Here is a 27443-nt window from a genome sequence, read left to right as displayed (position 1 = left end):
CCGAGTTCCCGACTTGGAATTCCGAGTTGGAGCTCATTTTTTTTCTTCGAGTTACCAGTTGTGTTGGACGCACTAAAGTCGAAAATGTCCGAGTTCCTAGTTGTTTTGAACGCGGCAGTAGACTTTGAACTACAACTCCCATCATCAGACCCTTTTCCAGATTTGTCTGTAGTGCCACGTCATTTGATGTCACTGCCGCACCTGCGCAGCCATCTTGTACTTCGAGCGAGGAGCGGACACAGAAAGAAATCAAAAGGATCAAATAAACCTGTCAAATCAGAAGAAAATAGGAATGTCTTTAAACGTTATATAGCCTCATAACGATTAGACACCCAAGAAGGATAAGGTTAGGTAAAAGAAAAAAAGAAGGTGAAATAGACATTCAAGTGCTTCGGATATCCAGACCTACAAGTCATATTTTGCTTGTGATTGAGAGGAGGAACAGTCAAATCGCCGAAAGAAAAACACATCCCGAACGTCAGTCAAATCATGAATCCAGAATAGTGAGTAGACCCGCCGCCCCGAGAACCACTCATATATTTGACTGTAAATGGTACATGAATACTTAAACAAGCTATTGTTTTGCGAGGGCATTTCCATAACATTTGAGTTTCGAGCGGTATGTAGCTCTTCAGCTAGCTAGCGTCAGCTGATCGCTTTCCCGTGCCAGCCGACGTTAGCTAGCATCATGTTTTACATACACATAGCTAGCTAGCTAGCACGTCATTGATATACGCATTGTCAATAAATATAGCTAGCTTGCTTGTCCCTCAAACATCTGTCACTTGTGTGTGTGGCCCTGAAATGCTCGGTGCGGTGGCGACCGGAGAATTAGGACGTTGTGCTTTAAACGTCACACCGGTGCAGTAGTTACAGTAGCATGTCTTGCTTTGAGATCGCTTTGTCAGAAACACACACGAACCCACAGTTCTTTGTCTCTAGCTGCAACGTAATGTAGCTAACTAGCTAATAATAACTATGTTATACTGAACCAGAGTATATGGAGTTGAGGAGACGAGATCTGCTCTTGACGCACAGGATCCTTCAATTCAAAGTCCCATTGACCAGCTGTGCAAACGTTATGTCAATTCCTGTCGGGACTCACCAAAATATGCAATTTCGCCGAACAACTATCGTCATTACTGCCGTTACCGACGTTATGTACTTAAAAAAAATGTCTAAATAAAACCAATGATCTTTCGCGATACTGTAGTGCTGCTGGATCAGCCGACCTGTGCTAGGCAGTAATGAGTGTTTTTTTTTTTATCGGAGGTGCTGAAGGGAGAAGGAGCTGCATCCCAGTAAGGAGACCAGAGTTGGTGTGTCAAAAGCTCTGCTATAGATTAGACCAGGGATTGGGCCATTTTGATGGGGGTGGGGGCCACAAAAAAACGGAACTCATCATGAGGGCTGCAGTGGCTCATGGGTCTGCATACCCACATTGATACCCCCCACATTGCAGGCAAAACATTTTAGCAGCCCCCCTCGTGACACTGAAGAGAACATTTACGTTTTAAAGTTCATTTCTGCAATTCTACACATTTTGCCATAGGTTGGAGGCAAATGTTTGCAGTTTTTAATATGATAACTGATGATCAATCGGTTTAGACAGCTGGCCGCTAGACTAATTTACCAATCTATGAAATGTTAGCTGACCCAGGTTAATTGAGGGATTGCTGATTCGCTTTCCATACACCCACTCCTTTCGAAACACCCACTCGCCCATACTCCGGTCGCCGTATTGGACTGCAGCTAGCCATACTTGGTCAAAGGTGGATTTGGGAGTACGTACTGTGCGTAACGGCAGTAATGACGATAGTTGCTCAGCGTAATATTAAACATGTAGTTCTGTGTACAGCCAGAGGCACACCTATGTACAAGTAGTTGCTTGAACACGTTAATATTGGTATCACCATAATGTGATGATTTCTTGCCTTAGGAGTCTTTCTCCACACTTTCTCTATATTGGGCCTAAGCCTACAATCCTAAACTATCCTAAGTAGTGTTGCAAGGTATACTGGTACCACCGCAATATCACAGTACCAAAACATAATTCAACTTATGATACCAACATTTTAGAGTACCGTTTCATATGATGCTTCCACATTTTCATCCCTACCGATCGGAAGAACCTGCTGGCGCCTATTATAAACATCTTATAAAGTACTTTTTGTTCATAAATTCGGTTGAATTTAAGCAATAGCCATTAGTCTGCTTGTATGCTCAGGTCCAATAATATCCATTCACGTTCATGCGCATATCACGTGTGGCCGCTGTAATCATTGAGCTACATCCTCTACCAGCCCTCACTCACCTGCTTCTCTCCATCCGCTCTTCAGGCCCATCTATTTTTCCATCAGTTTTTAAAATAGAATTTAGCGGGGATGCACACCCTGATGAGTCTTCTGTTAGAGTTGTACATTTGTTACATTGGCGCAGTGTGCAGAGTGTGCAATGTTGATACATTGTGTCATTTCATCGCCTGTTATAACCAAGAGCACAGACCAGCCTGTGTAGACTTTGCAAGTTCACTGTCATGCAGCCTCTGAGTGCCAGAGAGGGAAACTGGAGCACCGTTCGCGACAGGCATGCTTGCACCTTTACAGCAAAGAAAACGGCTTGTCTCTAGCCTAAATGGTTCAAATATGACCCATATTACCAGAGGGCTTGTCTCTAGCCTAAACGGTTCAAATATGACCCATATTACCAGAGGGCTTGTCTCTAGCCTAAACGGTTAAAATATGACCCATATTACCAGAGGGCTTGTCTCTAGCCTAAACGGTTCAAATATGACCCATATTACCAGAGGGCTTGTCTCTAGCCTAAACGGTTCAAATATGACCCATATTACCAGAGGGCTTGTCTCTAAACGGTTCAAATATGACCCATATTACCAGAGGGCTTGTCTCTAAACGGTTCAAATATGACCCATATTACCAGAGGGCTTGTCTCTAGCCTAACGGTTCAAATATGACCCATATTACCAGAGGGCTTGTCTCTAGCCTAAACGGTTCAAATATGACCCATATTACCAGAGGGCTTGTCTCCAGCCTAAACGGTTCAAATATGACCCATATTATCTATCGGGATAAGCACACGTTTTATATAATTTCACAAACCATGTCGCAGGCCCTTTTAAACGAATCCTGGGTCGTCAATTATTGGTTTGATAACAAACAACGTTGTTCAGTCATGTTAGCTAGCTGACAGTAGGTCTTGGCACATTTGATTGGCCCAGGAAAAAAGGAAAAGGGTCTGCTACTCTTGAGATGTGCTTCAAAAAGTAGGATTCATATAGGCCTAATAACTATATCAAACATATTTTTCTTACAAGTGCTCTTTCAATTCTGTTTGGTTCCTAACGTCTTAAAAGTTGGTAGCTGTGTGTATATATTTGCAGGAGAGAGAGAGTGGTGTGTGTTTATGAGCGAGAGGGAGACCAGGGAGAGTGTGAGGAACGGAGGGAAAGTGTGTGTGTCTGTTAACTGAAGGGTAAAGAAGGTTTCATGTAGTGTTTTCCCCTTACTGCTACAATAACATGTAGAGGATTATGCATGTTTACTGAACGAAAATATAAACAATTTCTAAGATTTTACTGAGTTACAGTTCATAGAAGGAAATCAGTCAATTGAAATAAATTATTTAGGCCCTATTCTATGGATTTCACATAACTGGGCAGTGGCCATGAGAGGGCATAGGCCCACCCATTTGGGAGCCAGGCCCAGCCAATCAGAATGAGTTTTTCCCCACAAAAGGGCTTTATTACAGAAAAAAACTACTTCTCAGCAACCACCCCTCCTCAGACGATCTCACAGGTGAAGAAGCCGGATGTGGAGGTCCTGGTCTGGCGTGATCACATGTGGCTGCGGTTGTGAGGCCAGTTGGATGTACTGCCTAATTCTCTAAAATGACGTTGGAGGCGGATTATGGTAGAGAAATGAGCCTTCAATTCTCTGGCAACAGCTCTGTTGGACATGCCTGCAGTCAGCATGCCAATTGCACTCTCCCTCAACTTGAGACATCTGTGGTGTTGTGTGACACAACTGCACATTTTAGTTGCCTTTTATTGTCCCCAGCACAAGGTGCACCTGTGTAATGATCAGCTTCTTGATATGCCACACTGGTCAGGTAGATGGATTATCTTGGCAAAGGAGAAATTCTCACTAACAGGGATGTAAACAAATTTGTGCACAAGATTTGAAAGAAATAAGCTTTTTGTGTGTATCGATCATGTCTGGGATCTTTTATTTCAGCTCATGAAACATGGGACCAACACTTTACATGTTGCGATTATATTTTTGTTATATTTTTGCCAAATCACAGGTTGGCCTTTGCAAATATGAGCAAATCAGCCATTCTATGCAGTATTTTATTATGCACTGAAGGGTGTGAAGTTAAATTCAATGTGTTGTATTGAGTGAGAAGTGTGGATTTCAGTGACAGGTTTTTGCGTAGGACATGCATAAAACGTTTAGAAAATGGGAACAACCGTCCAGGGGACGGGGCAAACAGGACTCTAGGCCACTGAGTATAATTATTTCGCCCCGTGGTATTGCGATACTATTCTGTATCATATCGTTAGTAAAACTTTGGTACCGTGACAACACTAATCCTAAGTAGAAGAAATTGATGCAACTTCACATCAGTAGTAGGGCTTATTACTGGAGTCAAGTAGCAGCACTGTTTAGCATGTCTAGTCTTTGGTCTAATGCTGGATGCCTTCATTTCAGTGACTACCTGTTCAAGCTCCTCCTTATCGGTGACTCCGGTGTGGGAAAGTCCTGTCTTCTGCTCCGCTTTGCTGTAAGTATACTTACTGTATATACTATTACTGTACACAGCTATTTAGTAAGTGGCGTTCTGGTGCCTTCTGTCAAAAATGCAGCTTCCTGGATCTGTCTAACTGTTCTCTCTCTCTCTTCCCTCCAGGACGACACCTACACAGAGAGCTACATCAGCACCATCGGTGTAGACTTCAAGATCCGCACCATCGAGCTGGACGGCAAGACCATCAAACTACAGATTGTGAGTCTGACACAATGAACACCTCTACCACTACCAACACCTCTACCACTACCAGCACCACCTCTACCGCTACCAGCACCTCTACCGCTACCAGCACCACCTCTACCGCTACCAGCACCACCTCTACCGCTACCAACATCACCGCTACCTCTACCACTACCTCTACCACTACCAGCAACACCGCTACCAACACCGCTACCAACACCGCTACCAACACCGCTACCAACACCACTACCAACACCACTACCAACACCACTACCAACACCACTACCAACACCTCTACCACCACTACCAACACATCTACTACCACCACTACTACCAACACCTCTACCGCTACCAGCACCACCTCTACCGCTACCAGCACCACCTCTACCGCTACCAACATCACCGCTACCAACACCGCTACCAACACCGCTACCAACACCGCTACCAACACCGCTACCAACACCGCTACCAACACCGCTACCAACACCTCTACCACCACTACCAACACATCTACTACCACCACCACTACTACCAACACCTCTACCGCTACCACCACATCTACCACCACTACTACCAACACCTCTACCGCTACCACCACCACCACATCTACCACCACCCCTACCACCACCACTACTACAAACACCTCTACCGCTACCAACACCACTTCTACCTCTACCAACACCACCTCTACCACTACCACCACCACCTCTACTACCACTACCAACACCTCTACCACCACTACTACCAACACCACCACCTCTACCACTACCAACACCTCTACCTACCTCTACCAATACCACTACCAACACCTCTACCTACCTCTACCACTACTACTAAGAAAATCCCCCCAAAAATCACATTTATTTATATAGACCTTCTTACATCAGCTGATGCCACAAAGTGCTGTACAGAAACCCAGCCTAAAACCCCAAACAGCAAGCAATGCAGGTGTAGAAGCACGGTGGCTAGGAAAAACTCCCTAGAAAGGCCAAAACCTAGGAAGAAACCCATAGAGGAACCAGGCTATGAGGGGTGGCCAGTCCTCTTCTGGCTGTGCCGGGTGGAGATTATAACAGAACATGGCCAAGATGTTCAAATGTTCATAAATGACCTACCACCTCTACAACAACACCACAACTACCAACAGTACAACTACTACCACGACCTACCACCACCTCTACCACTACCAACAACTCTACCACTACCAACAGTGCAACTACTACTACTACCACTACCAACACCACTACCTACCTCTACCTACCACTACCACCACTACCTACCACTACGAACAACACCACCACTACGAACAACACTACCACTACGAACAACACCACCACTACCAACAACACCACCACTACCAACAACACCACCACTACCAACAACACCACCACTACCAACAACACCACCTCTACCACTACCAGCACCACCTCTACCACCACCTCTACCACTACCAACAACTCTACCACTACCACCAGTGCAACTACTACTACTACCACTACCAACACCTCTTCCAACACCACCACCACTACCTACCTCTACCACCACTACCTACCACTACCTACCACTACGAACAACACCACCACTACCAACAACACCACCACTACCAAAAACACCACCACTACCACTACCACCACTACCAACAACACCACCTATACCACTACCAGCACCACCTCTACCAACACCTCTACCACTACCAACAACACCACCACTACCACCAACACCACTGCCAACACTTCTACCAACAACACCACCACTACCAACAGTACAACTACTACCAACTACTACTACCAACACCTCTACCAACACCAACAACACCACCACTACCAACAACACCACCACTACCAACAACAACACCACTACCAACAACACCACCTCTACCAACAACATCTACCAACAACACCACCTCTACCAACAACATCTACCAACAACACCACCTCTACCAACAACATCTACCAACAACACTACCAACAACACCACCTCTACTAACACCACTACCACCACCTCTACTAACACCACTACCACCACCTCTACCAACAACATCTACCAACACCTCTACCGCTACCAGCACCTCTACCACTACCAGCAACACCACCACAACCACCTCTACCACTACCAACAACAGCACCACTACCATCAACACCACTAACACTGCCACCACCACCACCAACAACGCTACCACCACTACTACCAGCATCACCGCACCACCACTACCAACAGTGCGAATACCACCACTGACCCCAATTATTCATCTGGTCGATTGTTTGGTTGATAGGCTGTTGGTTGACCAAGATTTTTTTTTGTGTAGCAAACACGAGACACCTGTCTTATTCGCGCCCATCTCAGTGAACTAATCCATTGTGGAGGCACAGTCCAAGAAGGGGAGTGTGGCTGCGCCATGCACATCTCTCCAGAATGCACTCTCTCCCGCAAATTTCTACACATTCATTGTTTCTTAACTTCATTGTGTGAATTGTATGCGTTTGATTGTTTGTATCTATTAATTCCCCATTACATACAGTATCACCAGTAGTACATTTACTGTTCATTCCTTTAATTTCTAATATACAATGTTTGTTTGGTTACGGTAATTAATGTCTGTTAATGCATTCAATATATTATTATTCCAGTCTTTTACCGTTCTCATTGTCGGAGTGGACATGTTTACAGAGCGCACAACCTATGCTACATTTGTGAGAAACCACTACGAACAACACCACCACTACCAACAACACCACCACTACCAACAACACCACCTCTACCACTACCAGCACCACCTCTACCACCACCTCTACCACTACCAACAACTCTACCACTACCACCAGTGCAACTACTACTACTACCACTACCAACACCTCTTCCAACACCACCACCACTACCTACCTCTACCACCACTACCTACCACTACCTACCACTACGAACAACACCACCACTACCAACAACACCACCACTACCAAAAACACCACCACTACCACTACCACCACTACCAACAACACCACCTATACCACTACCAGCACCACCTCTACCAACACCTCTACCACTACCAACAACACCACCACTACCACCAACACCACTGCCAACACCTCTACCAACAACACCACCACTACCAACACTTCTACCAACAACACCACCACTACCAACAGTACAACTACTACCAACACCTCTACCAACACCAACAACACCACCACTACCAACAACACCACCACTACCAACAACACCACCACTACCAACAACACCACCACTACCAACAACACCACCACTACCAACAACAACACCACTACCAACAACACCACCTCTACCAACAACATCTACCAACAACACCACCTCTACCAACAACATCTACCAACAACACTACCAACAACACCACCTCTACCAACACCACTACCACCACCTCTACCACTACCTCTACCAACACCTCTACCACTACCAGCACCTCTACCACTACCAGCAACACCACCACAACCACCACTACCAGCACCACCTCTACCAACACTGACCCCAATTATTCATCTGGTCGATTGTTTGGTTGATAGGCTGTTGGTTGACCAAGATTTTTTTTGTGTAGCAAACACGAGACACCTGTCTTATTCGCGCCCATCTCAGTGAACTAATCCATTGTGGAGGCACAGTCCAAGAAGGGGAGTGTGGCTGCGCCATGCACATCTCTCCAGAATGCACTCTCTCCCGCAAATTTCTACACATTCATTGTTTCTTAACTTCATTGTGTGAATTGTATGCGTTTGATTGTTTGTATCTATTAATTCCCCATTACATACAGTATCACCAGTAGTACATTTACTGTTCATTCCTTTAATTTCTAATATACAATGTTTGTTTGGTTACGGTAATTAATGTCTGTTAATGCATTCAATATATTATTATTCCAGTCTTTTACCGTTCTCATTGTCGGAGTGGACATGTTTACAGAGCGCACAACCTATGCTACATTTGTGAGAAACTTGTTTTGGTTTATTTCATTCCATTTATGAGTTTTGTCAATTTAGTCATTGTCTGTTGTTTGGAGCGCTCCTGTCAATGTTGAGTAAGGACGCGCATCTGATTACGCATAGAAGTTGTCCTTTAGGCTACCGGGCAAGCTCGGTGTTTGGGGATCTGATAGTATTTCTGATTGGCTTAATACACCACCGCTAATGACCTGTGGAGCTTCTCAAAATCATGTTTTCTTCAGCTCAAACAGCAAGCAAACACAGTCTGTTTTTACATCCACTGAGAATTACAATACTTCCTCATAAAATAGGCCTACGTGATTACTTATCCCAAGCGCAAATAAGGGAAAGGAGGACACCTAGTCAGTTGTACAACTGAATGCATTCAATTGAAATGTCTTCCACATTTAACCCCTCTGAATCAGAGAGGTGCGAAGTAGCCTACAGCTGTGTGTCTGTCCCGAGCTCACTGGCATGGTAAAGGCCCAGAATATTTTATACAATGTTCCAAGGAGCTTCAGGCCTGACCCAAGTTAATAGTTTATACAATGTTTTAAGTTCATTGCAGACAGGCCATTTTTAGCCAATGTTATTTATATATATATTTTTACATAGTTGGCAATAGAAGTAACTTTTTATGTTTATCATTTTCATATAGATTTGGATAGACTTTTGATTAACCACATAACAATGATTTTGAGATACGAAGACATTATTATAAATGAAACTGTATATGCATATGAAAACCATAACTGGCATGCAGATTGGTAGAAATGGTGAGATAAATGGGCATTCTACATGAGACAGGCTACACAAAGAGTTTGCACACTATTACCGGAAACTTCCGGAGAGTAACGACAGAATCTGGGAAAGCCAGGAGGAGGATGGTCGGGACAGGTTAAGGTTTTTTTCCCTTCTGGTTATCTGTATCTCTGGCTCCCTCTTGAGTAATTTGTCTTATTTCATCAAACAGTGAGCTTAAAGCATCAGACAAGCCCAATGCATATATAGTTGATTTTATTAAAACAACAACACCATTACTGCCACTACCAACACCACCACTACCATCACCACCACCACCACTACCCACCCCCCCCCGCCTTTATTCCAACAGTGGCACCCATTTCCTGATGTTATAAAGGCTTGACTAGATTTGATAAACGGTTCAGTAACCCAGTTATGTTGCTTAGTTTTACCTCCTGTGTTTGCTCTGTAGTTTAACGACTCGCCCTAAGGCTAAACAACAGGGATCCAGTTCTGTTCCCAACATGCCTCTTTAGATACAAGGAGAGGAACTATAGATGTTAGTGTGATGTTCTATTGACCATACATACCTATTGCTAATCCAGATGCTTTCAGGACAGGAATGATGTGAACTTGGGTGATGACAGGCGAGTGTGTGTTTTAGTCATTTAAATGAACCTAGTCTCTTTCGTTTGTTGTCATTAAACAACTCTCTCTCCCCTCCATGTCACTTTTTGTCGTTCTCCACTCCCTCCCTCTGTCAGTGGGACACTGCTGGTCAGGAGAGGTTCCGCACCATCACCTCCAGTTACTACAGGGGTGCCCACGGCATCATCGTGGTCTATGATGTCACAGATCAGGTGGGTTATTAGTTCGGAGGCGATCTGTGCTTAGACCTAGTCCTACTGGGTTTTAACAATTCTTAATCAAATGCTGTACTTCCCAAGTCCTTTTGACATACTAAAATGTTGTTTGGCATGGACATATTAGCCCTCTACCGGTTTCTCACATGCCTGTAGGATAGGCAGCCGTACACTGTCTCTAATCTCACTCTCTGTCTTGTGTATCTCCGTCCTGCTCTGTAGGAGTCGTACAACAATGTGAAGCAGTGGCTGCAGGAGATCGACCGCTACGCCAGCGAGAACGTCAACAAGCTGCTGGTGGGGAACAAGTGTGACCTCACTACCAAGAAAGTAGTGGACTACACAACAGCCAAGGTACAGCTACCATACAACACCTACAAACCCAGATGAAATGCACTCTCAATGGGGAGTGTTTAGGAGATTTCAGGCTACACAAATCAATTATCGAATTTCTTCGTTTTGAGCGTTCAATATCTCTAGAAATCTATATACTCATCAATGTGGTAATACCTGAGGGGATCGAATGCATAATATTTGATCTTTTATTTTTTTCGTTTGTTCAGATAAAAAAAAGATACTTTATGTCAAAAGTATAAATATAATATCATCCAAAATAATATTGTGATATGCAACTGTATAAATATTTTCCCCCATCACTAGTGCATATTAAACTCACAGACAAAATGACACACCATACCGCTAGTACTTTTTGACAATTAAACACATACATACAATACCAACATTTTTAACCTGCGGTATCATGTTGTTTTATATTTAATGAACATACTACCATTTTTTAACACCATGGACAATACAACAACAGCTGGGCATTGCCTTGTATGTTCCATATATAAACTCAGCAAAAAAAGAAACGTCCCTTTTTCAGGACCCTGTCTTTCAAAGATAATTCATAAAAATCCAAATAACTTTACAGATCTTCATTGTAAAGGGTTTAAACACTGTTTCCCATGCTTGTTCAATGAACCATAAACAATTAATGAACATGCACCTGTGGAACGGTCGTTAAGACACTAACAGCTTAGACGGTAGGCAATAAAGGTCACAGTTATGAAAACTTAGGACACTAAAGAGGCCTTTCTATTGACTCTGAAAAACACCAAAAGAAAGATGCCCAGGGTCCCTGCTCATCTGCGTGAACCTGCCTTAGGCATGCTGCAAGGAAGCATGAGGACTGCAGATGTGGCCAGGGCAATAAATTGCAATGTCCGTACTGTGAGACGCCTAAGACAGCGCTACACGGAGACAGGACGGACAGCTGATCATCCTCGCAGTGGCAGACCACATGTAACAACACCTGCACAGGATCGGTACATCCGAACATCACACCTGCAGGACAGGTACAGGATGGCAACAACAACTGCCTGAGTTACACCAGGAACGCACAATTCCTCCATCAGTGCTCAGACTGTCCGCAATAGGCTGAGAGAGGCTGGACTGAGGGCTTGTAGGCCTGTTGTAAGGCAGGTCCTCACCAAACATCACTGGCAACAACGTCGGCTATGGGCACAAACCCACCATCGCTGGACCAGACAGGACTGGCAAAAAGTGCTCTTCACTGATGAGTCGTGGTTTTGTCTCACCAGGGGTGATGGTCGGATTCACGTTTATCGTCGAAGGAATGAGTGTTACACCGAGGCCTGTACTCTGGAGCGGGATTGATTTGGAGGTCTGGGGTGGTGTGTCACAGCAACATCGGACTGAGCTTGTTGTCATTGCAGGCAATCTCAACGCTGTGCGTTACAGGGAACACATCCTCCTCCCTCACGTGGTACCCTTCCTGCAGGCTCATCCTGACATAATCCTCCAGCATGACAATGCCACCAGCCATACTGCTCGTTCTGTGCGTGATTTCCTGCAAGACAGGAATGTCCGTGTTCTGCCATGGCCAGTGAAGAGCCCGGATCTCAATCCCATTGAGCACGTCTGGGACCTGTTGGATTGGAGGGTGAGGGCTAGGGCCGTTTCCCCCCAGAAATGTCCGGGAACTTGCAGGTGCGTTGGTGGAAGAGTGGGGTAACATCTCACAGCAAGAACTGGCAAATCTGGTGCTGTCCATGAGGAGATGCGCTGCAGTACTTAATGCAGCTAGTGGCCACACCAGATACTGACTACTTTTGATTTTGACCCCCCCCCCCCCTTTGTTCAGGGACACATTATTCCATTTCTGTTAGTCACATGTCTGTGGAATTTGTTCAGTTTGTCTGTTGTTGAATCTTATGTTCATACAAATATTTACACATGTTAAGTTTGCTGAAAATAATCGCAGTTGACAGTGAGAGGATGTTTCTTTTTTTGCTGAGTTTGTTTATATATGTGTGTGTGTGTGTGTGTGTGTGTGTGTGTACGTACGTTTGACCCCTATCTATTCTGTCCCTATTTGCCGCCTGCAGGAGTTTGCCGACTCCCTGGCCATCCCCTTCCTGGAAACAAGTGCCAAGAACGCCACCAACGTGGAGCAGGCCTTCATGACCATGGCTGCTGAGATCAAGAAGAGGATGGGCCCCGGTGCCACGGCTGGAGGGGACAAGCCCAACCTGAAGATAGACAGCACCCCTGTCAGGCAGTCTGGAGGGGGGTGCTGTTAAACTGGACTCTGTTCTGGATGCTCTCCTCTTCTTCACCCTCCCTGCTCTGGGCTTCACCTCTTCATCCCTCAGCCTCCCTCCCATCTCCCGTTCTCTTACTCTTGCCGCGGGATGGGTGGTTGGATAGGGGGAGGAGTTGAGGGGTGAGAACTGGGGACTGACTTTAAGACCGTATCTCCCCCCAAAAAAGTGAAGAGAAGTTAGGTTGGAGTTGGGTTGAGAACTTTTTTTTTCTTTTTTTCCGAGCGATGAGTCAGGAACGTAAACAGATATGAGAAAAGATTGGTGTTGACTTAGAGGAGAACTGGGTGATAGAAGATCAGTTTTTAGATTCCGGCGAGCGCTTATCTCTCTCCCTCTCCTGTGTACTCACACACACACACAGACAGAAGAGGGGGCGGAGTGATTCTCCCATAGGAAGTGGTCACAGGCCGGGTTCTGTTTCCTTTAGGCTATGTCTGTCATTGCAACCCAATAGAAGTCCTATAGCAAAATTCAGTTTAGAGTGCTACAATAATCTGTCATTTATGTATTGGACCTGTTTTATCTCAGATTGCTGCGGTGCCTTGTAGCCATGGCGACGTGTCACCATCTTAAGTCTGTCTATAGGTATCAAGTGAGTGACCTGTTCAATCTAGCCTACGGTCTACGTTCCACATGCAATAGTAACACTAATGCACTATTTATACCCATGTATCCATCCATCCATTGTACGAACTGAATTGGCGTTGGAGCAGACAGTCATGCACCACTACCAGCGTACTAACAACTGAGTCATCCATCATATTAATCAATGAGGATACGCTATCTAGGATACGGGTATCATAGAAGCAGAATGAATAGACCGGACTCTGAAGGAAGGCATCAGCAGAGAGGGGAGAGACATACACTTTGTCTGTGTGGAGAAGAGAGTGCTGGGAAGGATAGCTCTGACTCCTCGTGGAGCCTGAGCTTTAGGTTGATTCGACACAGAACAGGAGAACTTTTGGTCGAACCTGGAATCCCTCCATCCCTCTACATGCAGATGGGAGGATGTAGTGAGAGAGACTCTTGGTTTTTGAGTGCTTTAATATACTGTATGGTGTTAGTTAGCTCACATCACTCCTCTTGTTAGGGTTTCACATGTAAAAAAGACAAAACACCCCAAAAAAAAGACAAATATTTGAGATATGCTTCAGTCATGTTTGTATGTCTTTAAGTTGTCAGGACTCTATATTACAGTATGCCCAAGGTGGTTCTTCAACATAAACAGACAGTATACACACACACATACTGAGAACGGGCCATGACGTAGTTCTAGATTAGTGGCCGGGCAAGCGATATTCAACTAATTAACAGGACATATGAAACAAGAAATTGGCAATATTCTGACTTCATATTCATAGATTATTGTTCATATTATTTTATTGTTATTACAAGATTTTATTATTTGATATTTGTATTTTCTGTCGTTTTTTTCTAATCGAAAAAGCTTGTAAAAATTGCTTGAAATGTTGTCCAACTTCCTTTATCGGGTGGGTTGGGATGTTTTTCGGTTTGGTCGGTGGAGTTAGGGAGTTGTCTCTGAAAGCTACTGTTCCCTCCTGTGCCTCACTGGACTCCTAAAGATACTGACCGCGTGCATAACTTCTGTAGCATGTCACACCACAGGTTCTTCACGCCATGGCCAGGACCCACTTCTCAGACCGTGTTGCCATCCACCATTTGTCATCACGTGTCCCACAGTGCATTTCTTTTATGGTTGTCATGGTTTCATGTCAGTTAGTGTGGTCATTATGAAGCGTAGCCAGGCCATCATGGTTTAAATGGCCTAAGACATCCTGACCTGGCTAATTATGTTCCAGAGGAGTCCCTATTCAAGACCAAAGACTCCGTCCAGTACTATGACTACATGCCAACTCATTACCTCTCTCTAGATCAGTGTGTGAATGGTGTTCTTCAGTCTTCATGTTCAACTGCTAGCTAGTTCCAGTAGCCTCTATATAACTTAAGACATGGAGTATGTTTGGCTGATCAGAATGTGTGTTAATGGGCCTGGCTGTCCTGACTGAGTCCCCCTTCTACAGCAACCTGCCCTGTGCCGTTCCCTTTTCAGTCTGTCCTCATGGTTCTCATGGCTGTGTGTTGTTTCTCAGAGGCATTCTAATGGAACTATGGAACCTAGCAGGAATGTGGAGAAAACACTCCAACCCCTGACCTTAACCAGCCCCTGACCTTAACCAACCCCTGACCTTAACCAGCCCCTGACCTTAACCAACCCCTGACCTTAACCAACCCCTGACCTTAACCAGCCCCTGACCTTAACCAGCCCCTGACCTTAACCAGCCCCTGACCTTAACCAGCCCCTGACCTTAACCAGCCCCTGACCTTAACCAGCCCCTGACCTTAACCAGCCCCTGACCTTAACCAGCCCCTGACCTTAACCAGCCCCTGACCTCAACCAGCGCTAGTTTTGAATTAATGTAATGCACTACAGTACAGCTTATATTACTAATATGGCCACTAAGCTTTTGTGTTCTTGACAACAAAGAATATTGGCCTTTGTCGGTTATTACAACCTCAGTTTTCGATCCATTTTTCTGTAGAAGTAGTCATGGTTACAACGGGACTTTAGGAAAATCTCTTCTCTGGTTGGAATTAGAGTGACTTACTGTTAGCCACGACTAGACCCATAGACTCGTTACAGCACTGTAGTGGGCCTGTTGTGGAATTGACACATCCATTTTGTCCTCATGGTTGCCCCTTGGTCTTGCCAGTTTGACATTGGTGCAGTAGGCAGTGTGTAACCGTTCTAACCTTCTACCTGTATATATTTATTACTATGTGAAGAGCAGACGGGAAGGTTCGTACTCTAACGACAACTATGTAAGCGTGTTGTACGGTCATGTTGTACGGTCATGTTGTGCGGTCATGTCGTGCGGTCATGTCGTACGGTCATGTCGTACGGTCATGTCGTACGGTCATGTCGTGCGGTCATGTTGTACGGTCATAAAGCCTTGTTCCGTTTGGCTTTGAGCATTTCATTGGGTTTGAGCATGTTATGTCATGGTTACGGTCATCATGGTCACCTTACGGTCTTAGAATAAGTCCTCGATTCTGGTTCATTGGGTCGGAGTGAGTTTGACCGTGCTTGAACGTTCAGGGGTAGCAGGGATTGACTGGTTTTGGCATGCAGACCGGATATGAAGTCCCATCCACCTCTTTAAGCCAATCAATATATTACAACAATGTTCTCTGGATGGCTCCTACTCATTGATAAAACGGAATCTGGCTTGGACTTTGGGAGCTTTCCCGGTCAGTCTTCGGCAGATAGTTGAGGTCAAGGTGACAGCCTCCCGACTCAGAGCTCCATGTCGTAACGTGCAATTGCGGCCTCTAAAAACCTGTGATGTCCAATGTATGCTGACGAGTTCATGAGCGCTTACTGTTTGCAGAACACGGCTACCAACCAGTCTATGGAGTGAATGTCTAGAAGAGCGACGCGAGGGCTGAAAGCAGTATCTGTTTGTGTGTGAACAGAAAGTATTTGTTGTAGATGTGATTCTTTAGGGTAGTAGATACAGCAGCCGTCTTAGCACTAATGTTAGGGTGTAGTCTTTTTGGTAGAGCCTTTTACACATGTGGTTTGGCCAAGCCTGTGACGCGATGCAGGACTCAACCAGACTTGATTGTGTGCCAGCTCTCATTTTTATGCTCATTCAGTTTGGTATGATGAATTTGAGGATCTGGTAGGCCTAAGTTATCGCTGGTAGGAAGGGAGGGAACAGTAGTGTGTGGGGTCCAGGTCGGGGACGGTCTGTGTGTGTGACATTCCTGCTCCCTGAGCACAGGCTGGCTTTTCTCTTGAATCTCACAAGTCCTTCTGCGAATGAAACGATTGTTTGCAACGCTCCACACAGACACACGCACACTCGGTCACACAGACTCGCTAAATTGGACATTTCATGCCATAGCGGTGCCCTTTTTGATTTGTTCTGAATGTGCTTTTCTTACCAAGAATTCTTGATATTCTACTGATTTTAATATATATTAATTGAAAATATACTGTGGTAATATTGTGTCCGGTCCATCGACGGATATGAGGGAGGGGTTTAGGAAATGTGGGTGGGACAACACGTGGGGGTGGAGTTAGGGGCGGGCTTTGTTTGGGCAGTACTCCTGAATGTGATTATGATGGAACTGCTCAAATCTTGTCTTTCTTAGTCTTTCTGTGTAATTTGCACACTTCTTTGTGACTCTCCCATGGCTTAATAAAGGAACACGCGTTCTTTAATACCGAGCGTCATGCAAGTCCCCTCCTGATCCTCACTTTTTATTTTCAGCTTTTCGCTTGTCCACTTTAGTGCTCTCTGTCTCACTGCTGAGTTTGATCATGATGTTTTTTTATGTACATATTTTAAATATATATATATATATATATATAATAAAATGAATAAAAAAGATCAATGTCAACATGAGTAAACTGTCCCTTATTCCCCCCCTCCCATGTAATGTGTATTATTATCAGTACATCAGTGTTGTCAGCTATATGAAGGTCTGTGTTTATACGTACAAGTCAATGTCAACTGTGTGTGTGTGTGTGTGTGTGCAGGAGGGTACTCTGCTGGAGGTGCCGCATGAGGTCACTCCCTTCCCTGAATCATCGCTGGAGGGCAGGAACAGATCCAGTATCTGCCTGGCAGCCTGCCTATCAGCTCTACTTTGTCCTTGATTTGACACACGTTGAGAGTGAAGAAGACCCAGACAGCTGCTCATCTAATGGTGTACTCTTTTACTCTGCATGAGAGGGAAGTAATGTGTTCAGTATGGAGCTGCTTCCAATAGAGTCATTCACAATGAGTATTGCTTGGGAGAGTATGCTGTGGGCAGGGATACGACAGCTCTAATATAAAGTACTCTAATATAGTCTTAGGACTGCTGCTGCAGACTGCTCATTGTCTGGCGAAGGAACACCCTCTCAGCAAAAAACGTACCAGCTAATTCCATTCTAGCACTATTTGGATTACATATTGAAACAATGATGAAGCTACTTTTAACATGGCAATCTGAAAGTCACTACAATGGAGAATTGCAGTAGTGTGTGTACTGAAATTCATATTTGTATGTTTGATTCAATTAAGTTTTGTGATACATACCAAATACATCATTATTTTCAGTCATCTGCCAGACATTGGTCTAGACATGTATCCTTAAGTATTGTTCAGGCTAAGAATTAGGACATTGTCCAAAATCTGTCCGATGATATATGCACTGATCTGAGAGTGTGATACGGTCGTTGAACAGGGCCTGTATTCACAAAGCATCTGGAGTGCTGACCTATGATCAGTTGTGCATTTTAGATCATAGTAAATAAGATTACATGGACGGGGGGATCTGATCCAAGATCAGCTCTCCAGGACCCTGACCTATGGAATCTCTCATGACTAAACTGACCCATTGTCCTTCCTTCATCTCTCCCTCCTCCTGTCGTGGTGGCAGGGCGCTGGTGACCTTGAGTTATTTATAGTGTGGTGACGCTGCAGACTGGGAGCAGGGTACCAGACACTACTCAGGGGGAGACCGAACAGACAGAGAGAGAAACAGAGAGGGAGGTTCTGTAGGTTGAAATCAAACCTCACTGAATGGGTTTCCTCAAGTGGAGGATGATAACCACTCATGTCATCAATTAGCTGTTGAGGATGCTGTTGATTGTCTAATGGCCTGGTAGGAAGTCAGCCATCATGTTTCTTCAGACCCATCCTGATGAATCCAATCTAATGAGTCAATCACCAGGATAGAAACAGGTAGCAGATCTAGCTCTAACACTGAGTCAATGAGGAACCAAGTGCTCAAAAAACTCACTTGTTTATAGACCTGTAAACACCATCATACGCAATGGATGGTTTCATCATTAGATCTGATTCATCTGGATTGACTAAAACTAGTAGTCTGACTACCCATCCGCACCGCTTCGGCCAATCGCCACACCCTCTAGTGTTTATTTTCCACACGATTCAGGATGAGTGGTCAGGCAATGAACCGTAGCCAGTTCACCAGTTCAATTCACCTGATGATGAAACTATTCATTCACGCTTTTTATCTACAGTCAGTTATCCAAAAATCACCAAACACTTGTCACGTTTTCATTTCAACACATTTTATTTACATATTCCCCAAATACAACTTAAATACCATTTATGGTTCATCTGCTTCCATCACGTTTACCTCTTCAGTTCAGTCCATCTTCATTTCAACAGTCTTTCCAATGATTATCCCTTCATGTTTCCTTTTAGACTTTTCCATCGTCCACCCTCCCTCCACCCTGCCCTCTATCTCACCCCCCAGTGGCAGGCTCAGTCAACGGGCCCCTGAAAGATGAGTTTGATGTGCCCATGCTCGCCCGTCAGCCAGGTGCCACAGAAGGGGCATGCGGCGTGGAAGGCGTGTGTGCCGTGCGGCAGCGGGATCTGGCTCCAGCCCACCACTGTCTTTTCCGAACACACGTGGCCACAGGGGCAGAAGGCGTGCGTCGGGGGGCCCGCGTCCAGGTACAGCCCGCCCTCACAGCCCAGCCACAGGGGCACGTAGGGGCCCACACGCCGGCACATGGGGCACTCCCTTTCCCCGGTGCTCGCCGGAGCCGTCCCTCCGGGGCCCACGTTATGGCCCTTGTCTTTCCGGTAGCCCCAGTTGTGGTAGCCGTGGACGTGACCACAGTTGACATAGACCCATGGCTGCTTCTTGTCCACAATCTCTCGCCGGGCCAGGCTGGGGAAGGCCAGGGTGTTGAAACCCACGGGGCACTGGGGCCGTGCGGCATTCAGCTCCTGGCGGAGGGTCTCCAGCTGCTTGAGGGTGGGGGTGCGGCGCAGGCCCGACGGGGTACGCCACAGAAGGGTGGCGCCGCACAGGTCGATCAGCGAGCCGTCCTGCAGGGTGTTGGACTCGTTCTCCACCTGGGGAGAAGGAGGGGAGGGGGAGGAAGGATATAGGGAGGATTAGTAAACAAGCCCAGAAAATACTGGAACTGACAAACCCATAACTATTTGCATGTTGTTTCCTTTTTCAGTGTCTGGAATCTTGTTTTCCTTCCCAACAACCACTTGATGGCACTGTGATCATCCCATAGACATTAAAGCCATGATTCACATACCGTCAAGAGTCTAATCAAATGATTCACATACCATCAATAATCTAATCAAATGGTTCACATACCATCAATTATCTAATACAATTATTCACATACCATCAAGAGTCTAATCAAATGATTCACATACCATCAATAATCTAATCAAATGATTCACATACCATCAATAATCTAATCAAATGGTTCACATACCATCAATTATCTAATACAATTATTCACATACCATCAAGAGTCTAATCAAATTATTCACATACCATCAATAATCTAATCAAATGGTTCACATACCATCAATTATCTAATACAATTATTCACATACCATCAAGAGTCTAATCAAATGATTATAATACCATCAAGAGTCTAATCAAATGATTCACATACTATCAAAAATCTAATCAAATGATTCATATACCATCAAATATCTAATAAAAATGCTAACAATTGATTAACAAAATATAATTCAATAATTCTCATAGTTGAGAAACCCTGAAACTCATCAGATGTCTAGTTTGACTGTGCAGTCTGTTATATAACCCCTCAGAAATACACATAACAGTAGTCTCGATAACAAGGTGTCCTTGAGATAACTCCAGGCGTAACAGTAGTCTCGATAACCTGACAGGTTTGAGGCTATTTATCAGTTATTTTATTTATAAATATCATAAATGATCTCATAATTCATAGTCTAGTCTAGGTGTCCTTGAGATAACTCCAGGCGTAACAGTAGTCCTGATAATCAGACAGGTTTGAGGGCCCCCCCCCCCCCCACCACTGATGACCCCCCTCTCACCAATGTTCCCCTCTGCTGGGCCGAGCGTGTCTCCCTCAGGGCAAAGACGTTCCCACACACCGAGATCTCCCGCCACACGCCCGGCGCCGGCTCAGACACAAACTCCCCCGCTGGGTGCATCACCAGCACGCCATTGGTGGTCAGGCCGTCCATCAAGCCGTCCGACGTCCGCCATTTGGCAGCCCGCTCCTGAGAGACCCGCCCCCGCACACAAAGAGACAGACAAAGAGCCAAGGTAAGGGATAGTGATGATAGAGGCAGATAGAGAGATCAAGAGGGGAGGGAGGTAGAGTGAGAAAGAGAGTGGAAGTGAAAGAGAGAGAGAGAGAGAGGTTGGGGCAAATAGAGAAAGAGGGGGAGAAAAAAACAGCTAGCATTGCTTTTTTGTACTTCTATATTTAGCACAGAGTAGGACTGCTACAATGAGGGAAAAAGTATTTGATCCCCTGCTGATTTTGTACGTTTGCCCACTGACAAAGAAATGATCAGTCTATAATTTTAATGGTAGGTTTATTTGAACAGTGAGAGACAGAATAACAACAAAAAAATCCAGAAAAACGCATGTCAAGAATGTTATAAATTGATTTGCATTTTAATGAGGGAAATAAGTATTTGACCCCCTCTCAATCAGAAAGATTTCTGAGATTAGGAGCACACTCTTAAAGGGAGTGCTCCTAATCTCAGCTTGTTACTTGTATAAAAGACACCTGTCCACAGAAGCAATCAATCAATCAGATTCCAAACTCTCCACCATGGCCAAGACCAAAGAGCTCTCCAAGGATGTCAGGGACAAGATTGTAGACCTACACAAGGCTGGAATGGGCTACAAGACCATCGCCAAGCAGCTTGGTGAGAAGGTGACAACATTTGGTGCGATTATTCGCAAATGGAAGAAACACAAAAGAACTGTCAATCTCCCTCGGCCTGGGGCTCCATGCAAGATCTCACCTCGTGGAGTTGCAATGATCATGAGAACGGGGAGGAATCAGCCCAGAACTACATGGGAGGATCTTGTCAATGATCTCAAGGCAGCTGGGACCATAGTCACCAAGAAAACAATTGGTAACACACTACGCCGTGAAGGACTGAAGTCCTGCAGCGCCTGCAAGGTCCCCCTGCTCAAGAAAGCACATATACATGCCCGTATGAAGTTTGCCAATGAACATCTGAATGATTCAGAGGACAACTGGGTGAAAGTGTTGTGGTCAGATGAGACCAAAATGGAGCTCTTTGGCATCAACTCAACTCGCCGTATTTGGAGGAGGAGGAATGCTGCCTATGACCCCAAGAACACCATCCCCACCGTCAAACATGGAGGTGGAAACATTATGCATTGGGGGTGTTTTTCTGCTAAGGGGACAGGACAACTTCACTGCATCAAAGGGACAATGGACGGGGCCATGTACCATCAAATCTTGGGTGAGAACCTCCTTCCCTCAGCCAGGGCATTGAAAATGGGTCGTGAATGGGTATTCCAGCATGCCAATGACCCAAAACACACGGCCAAGGCAACAAAGGAGTGGCTCAAGAAGAAGCACATTAAGGTCCTGGAGTGGCCTAGCCAGTCTCCAGACCCTAATCCCATAGAAAATCTGTGGAGGGAGCTGAACGTTCGAGTTGCCAAACGTCAGCCTCGAAACCTTAATGACTTGAAGAAGATCTGCAAAGAGGAGTGGGACAAAATCCCCCCTGAGATGTGTGCAAACCTGGTGGCCAACTACAAGAAACGTCTGACCTCTGTGATTGCCAACAAGGGTTTTGCCACCAAGTACTGAGCCATGTTTTGCAGAGGGGTCAAATACTTATTTCCCTCATTAAAAAGCAAATCTTTTTATAACAGTTTTGACATGTGTTTTTCTGGATTGTTTTGTTGTTATTCTGTCTCTCACTGTTCAAATAAACCTACCATTAAAATTATGGACTGACCATTTCTTTGTCAGTGGGCAAACGTACAAAATCAGCAGGGGATCAAATACTTTTTTCCCTCACTGTAGAATTCAAAGCAGTCACGACTGCAAGCCATTCAACCAGTATTGTTGTATAAGCTTTACAGTAAATATACGTCCTTATATTTTTAACAAATCCCCCTTTCTCTCTCCATCCCTTTCTCTCTCTCTCTCCACCTCCACACTAGCAGTGTGCCGAGCCGCCTGCCTGACCCCGCTATCTGCCAAGGACATTGTGTGTGCCAGTTATAGTATAGAGGAGGTTATTCAGCCTGCGTTTCATTGACAGCAGCTAGCAGCTCTTAAGCTATTATCCGGTTCTCTAGCTGTATGTTTAGCATAGCCATGCACCGACGACATGCTACGAAGCTGAGATGAGTTATTAAAGTCTCTATAGTTGGGTTAGGTTAGTCATCCAGATGTTATGTCACAATTATGTCATGACTTGGTAACATTGTCCTTGTGGGTTGACTTTTTAGTGTCACAAAGTGTGACGTCACGCTATAATTGTCATCAATTTCATCATTTTGTGTTAGCTGGAAGGCAGGGCAGGAGGCAAGATCAGGTGGTACCATTCTAGCCAATGAAAGGACAGATACGGGTGTGAACAACAGGCACAATGGGCACAAACCTAAGCACTTTGAAACTTATTTGATCAAATAAGCCACACGTAGCAAATAAGCCATAAATTTTTTCTCAACCAAATTCGACACGCTCTGAAATTCCTCGCTTGCTGAGCAAAAAAATAATTTTTTAAATTAAGATTTTGGGCCCAGTTATCCCTCTCGCTTCTCTGGCTGTAGTCAGTAAAAACATTTTCAGAATAAACAATGCCTTCTTGTGTTATATTCACTAAAGCACATCTAATGTATCACAACTGCATGTATCATAATTAATAACTGCATTTGGTGTAACTATCCTGTCATTGGTCACTCTTGGCAGAGGACGCAGTATTCATCCCCGGGACAATCTTTAAAAAAAACATTACCACCTTCCTTAATCCAATCCAATATGGCCGCCCTTCTTGCCCCTCATAATAAAGTGCTAGTGGAGGTCAGTGGCAGTACAGTGTGTCTGACTATGACCCTGGGGCTGGCTCCCATCGATGGAGATGAGCACTGCTGGACTCCTGCCTCCAATGTCTTCCACAATGACAATGCCCTCCCTCCCTCCATCTCTCTTTTCCTCCCTCCCTTCCCCCCCACTGGCCTCCCTGTCTCTCCCCTTGCCAACTCTCTGTCTCTCCGTTTACAAATTAATCTTGAAGAACCTCTTCAATAGCTCATTCCATGGTATGGGCAAGGGGGGGGGGGGGGGACTGAGTGTCTCTGCCAGAATGGATCAAAAGCTTATTTTGTCAATGAGTAAACAAGCAACTTCACGACACTGGACCACTGCACTGTGATTTTATGCCAGTCGATTGTTGTGTTTGCTGATTGGAGCTGTTTTCAGCAAGCAAACACTCACACACACACACACACACACACACACATAGACAGACACAAGTGTTTGCACACACACATAACATGCATTCATATCAATTTAATCACAGCTCCTTGAGTCCCACAATTCCCATTTCCCTGCAGTTTGTGTGAATGTGTGTGTGTGTGTGTGTGTGTGCGAATAGCATCCAACAATGCTGTCATAAATCCAATCCATTAAAAGAGTTGTGGCCCTTAGAGCCTGACAAAGCAAATGCAGCTTGGCCGTCCCGGACGTGTGTTTATTGATAATTACCGTTGATAGTACTGTTTATCTTGAAACAAAGTGCAGGCCCAGGCTGTTTCTGTGGCTGGGAGCTGGGCCAACCGTGAGAAGCCATAGCACTAAGGCGAAAAAGATGCCCCAGACCAGAGGTGTGTGTATGTGTGTCTGTCACGTGTGCTCCCTCTCTGGCCTCTAGGTCACCAGGCTGCTCCCTCTCCGGCCTCTAGGTCACCAGGCTGCTCTCTCTCTGGCCTCTAGGTCACCAGGCTGCTCCCTCTCTGGCCTCTAGGTCACCAGGCTGCTCACTCTCCGGCCTCTAGGTCACCAGGCTGCTCCCTCTCCGGCCTCTAGGTCACCAGGCCGCTCCCTCTCCGGGCTCTAGGTCACCAGGCTGCTCCCTCTCTGGCCTCTAGGTCACCAGGCCGCTCCCTCTCCGGCCTCTAGGTCACCAGGCTGCTCCCTCTCCGGCCTCTAGGTCACCAGGCTGCTCCCTCTCCGGCCTCTAGGTCACCAGGCTGCTCCCTCTCCGGCCTCTAGGTCACCAGGCAGCTCCCTCTCCGGCCTCTAGGTCACCAGGCTGCTCTCTCTCTGGCCTCTAGGTCACCAGGCTGCTCGTTATGGTGCACGCCGATCACTATCGTTACGCACCTGCGCATCATCAGACTCACCTGGACTCCATCACTTCCCTGATTAGTTCCCTATATATGTCACTCCCTTTGGTTCCTTCCCCAGGTGTCATTGTTTCTGTTTCATGTCTGTGTGCTGTTAGTGTTTCTTGTTTTGCAGTATGTTCCGTTTAAAATACTCACTCCCTGAACTTGCTTCCCGACTCTCAGCGCACATTGTTACAGTGTCAGTGGAGGCTGCTGAGGGGAGGACAGCTCATGATAATGGCTGAAACAGAGTGAATGGAACGGTATTAAACCGTGTGTTTGATTTATCTAATACCATTCCACCTATTCCACTCCAGCCATTACCACAAGCCCGTCCTCCCAATTAAGGTGCCACCAACCTCCTGTGGAGACCAGAGGTGTGTGTGTGTGTGTGTGTGTGTGTGTGTGTGTGTGTGTGTGTGTGTGTGTGTGTGTGTGTGTGTGTGTGTGTGTGTGTGTGCATAAGATGGGGACAACAGAGTGCTAATGGGTTTGTCCAGTACAGAAGGCTGTGTATGAATGTATACCTCGACAAAACATTCCCAAGAAGCAGATCACATGGTGAAGATTCACACAACCAACAACTCCTCCACACCACACCACCACTTCCTCCCTGATTTGTCTCCACAGTATATCACACATAACGATGACATCAACAGGGTGTGATGTCGCCCATGTTGTCACTCACACTGTGGTCGTCACCGCGATGACTCACCCCCAGGAAGATGTTTTTGGAGGAGTCGAAGCCGGCGGCGTAGATTCGGGCCGTGTACGGGGCGCTGCGTTCGCACATGATGCGGCACGCGTAGCGGGATATTGTGCTCTGGACAGACTGCCCTCCTCCTCCGCCCCCCTCGCCCACCACAACCTGGCCCTGCCCCCTGACCCCGCACCCTGGCCCTGCCCCCTGGCCCTGCCCCCCACCACCACTGGTGCTGCTGCCTGCCGTGTCCGTCACCACAAAGTCAATCATGTTCTCTGTAGAACGCCCGATCTGTCAAGGAAGATAGAACATAAGTGATAGAACATAGGAGTTAGAACATAGGAGTTAGAACATAGGAGATAGAACATAGGAAATAGAACATATGAGTTAAAACAGGAGATAGGATATAGGAGATGGAACATAGGAGATGGTTCATAGAATTATAGAATAAAGTACAGCAGAATAGAGTGGAGTTGTGTGGAGTAGAGGGGAGCAGTGTGGAGCAGTGTGGAGTAGAGTGGAGCAGTGTGGAGTAGAGTGGAGTAGAGTGGAGTAGAGTGGAGCAGTGTGGAGTAGAGTGGAGTAGAGTGGAGCAGTGTGGAGCAGTGTTGAGTAGAGTGGAGTAGCGTGTACTAGGGTGGAGTAGCATGTAGTAGGGTGGAGTAGTGTGGAATAGAGTGGAGTAGTGTGGAGCAGGGTGGAGCAGTGTTGAGCAGGGTGGAACAGGGTGGAGCAGTGTGGAGTAGTGTGGAGCAGGGTGGAGCAGTGTGGAGTAGGGTGTAGCAGTGTGTAGCAGGATGTAGCAGGGTGGAGTAGGGTGTAGCAGGGTGGAGCAGTGTGGAGTAGAGTGAAGTAGCGTGGAGCAGGGTGGAGCAGTGTGGAGCAGGGTGGAGCAGGATGGAGCAGTGCGGAGCAGTGTGGAGTAGAGTGGAGTAGTGTGGAGTAGTGTGGACCAGGGTGGAGTAGGGTGGAGTAGTGTGGAGTAGGGTGGAGTAGGGTATAGTAGGGTGTAGCAGTATGGAGTAGTGTGGAGTAGGGTGGAGTAGTGTGGAGTAGTGTGGAGTAGTGTAGAGTAGGGTGTAGCAGTGTGGAGTAGGGTGGAGCAGTGTGGAGTAGGGTGGAGTAGTGTGGAGTAGGGTGGAGTAGGGTGGAGTAGGGTATAGTAGGGTGTAGCAGCGTGGAGTAGGGTGGAGTATTGTGGAGTAGGGTGTAGCAAGGTGGAGTAGGGTGTAGTAGGGTGTAGCAGTGTGGAGTAGGGTGGACTACGGTGGAGTAGGGAGGAGTAGGGTGTAGCAGGGTGGAGTAGTGTGGAGTAGGGTGTAGCAGGGTGGAGTAGGGTATAGTAGGGTGTAGC

At 45.9% G+C, this 27443-nt stretch overlaps 2 protein-coding genes across 2 annotated transcripts in view; one reads left to right on the top strand and one right to left on the bottom strand.

Annotated features, from left to right (window-relative positions):
* Positions 1-170: 170 nt before the first annotated feature.
* LOC115198141 (zRAB1B, member RAS oncogene family a) lies at positions 171-17447 on the top strand. The gene is made up of 6 exons (XM_029759859.1): positions 171-503; positions 4731-4803; positions 4930-5025; positions 10463-10558; positions 10784-10915; positions 12973-17447. The coding sequence occupies exons 1-6, from the start codon at positions 490-492 to the stop codon at positions 13165-13167; spliced, it is 606 nt and encodes a 201-aa protein (XP_029615719.1). The 5' UTR covers positions 171-489; the 3' UTR covers positions 13168-17447.
* Positions 17448-19278: 1831 nt separating this feature from the next.
* Positions 19279-27443, bottom strand: part of LOC115198140 (E3 ubiquitin-protein ligase pellino homolog 2) — a gene marked incomplete in the record, with an annotated part of 16828 nt that continues 8663 nt past the window's right edge. The window contains 2 exon segments of the mRNA XM_029759858.1: positions 19279-20102; positions 21081-21269. Of these exon segments, the coding sequence (XP_029615718.1) occupies positions 19500-20102; positions 21081-21269 (792 nt within the window).

This window comes from Salmo trutta, chromosome 8 (genome assembly GCF_901001165.1).
Source record: "Salmo trutta chromosome 8, fSalTru1.1, whole genome shotgun sequence".
In the NCBI taxonomy this organism is placed as follows: Eukaryota; Metazoa; Chordata; class Actinopteri; order Salmoniformes; family Salmonidae; genus Salmo; species Salmo trutta.
This window is presented reverse-complemented; position numbering and strand designations above follow the sequence as displayed.

Excerpts from the sequence above, each read along its gene's own strand:
- LOC115198141 (XM_029759859.1), top strand. Across the intron at positions 4,804-4,929 it reads GTCTTCTGCTCCGCTTTGCT|GACGACACCTACACAGAGAG; the intron begins GTAAGTATACTT and ends TCTTCCCTCCAG. Across the intron at positions 10,559-10,783 it reads TCTATGATGTCACAGATCAG|GAGTCGTACAACAATGTGAA; the intron begins GTGGGTTATTAG and ends CCTGCTCTGTAG.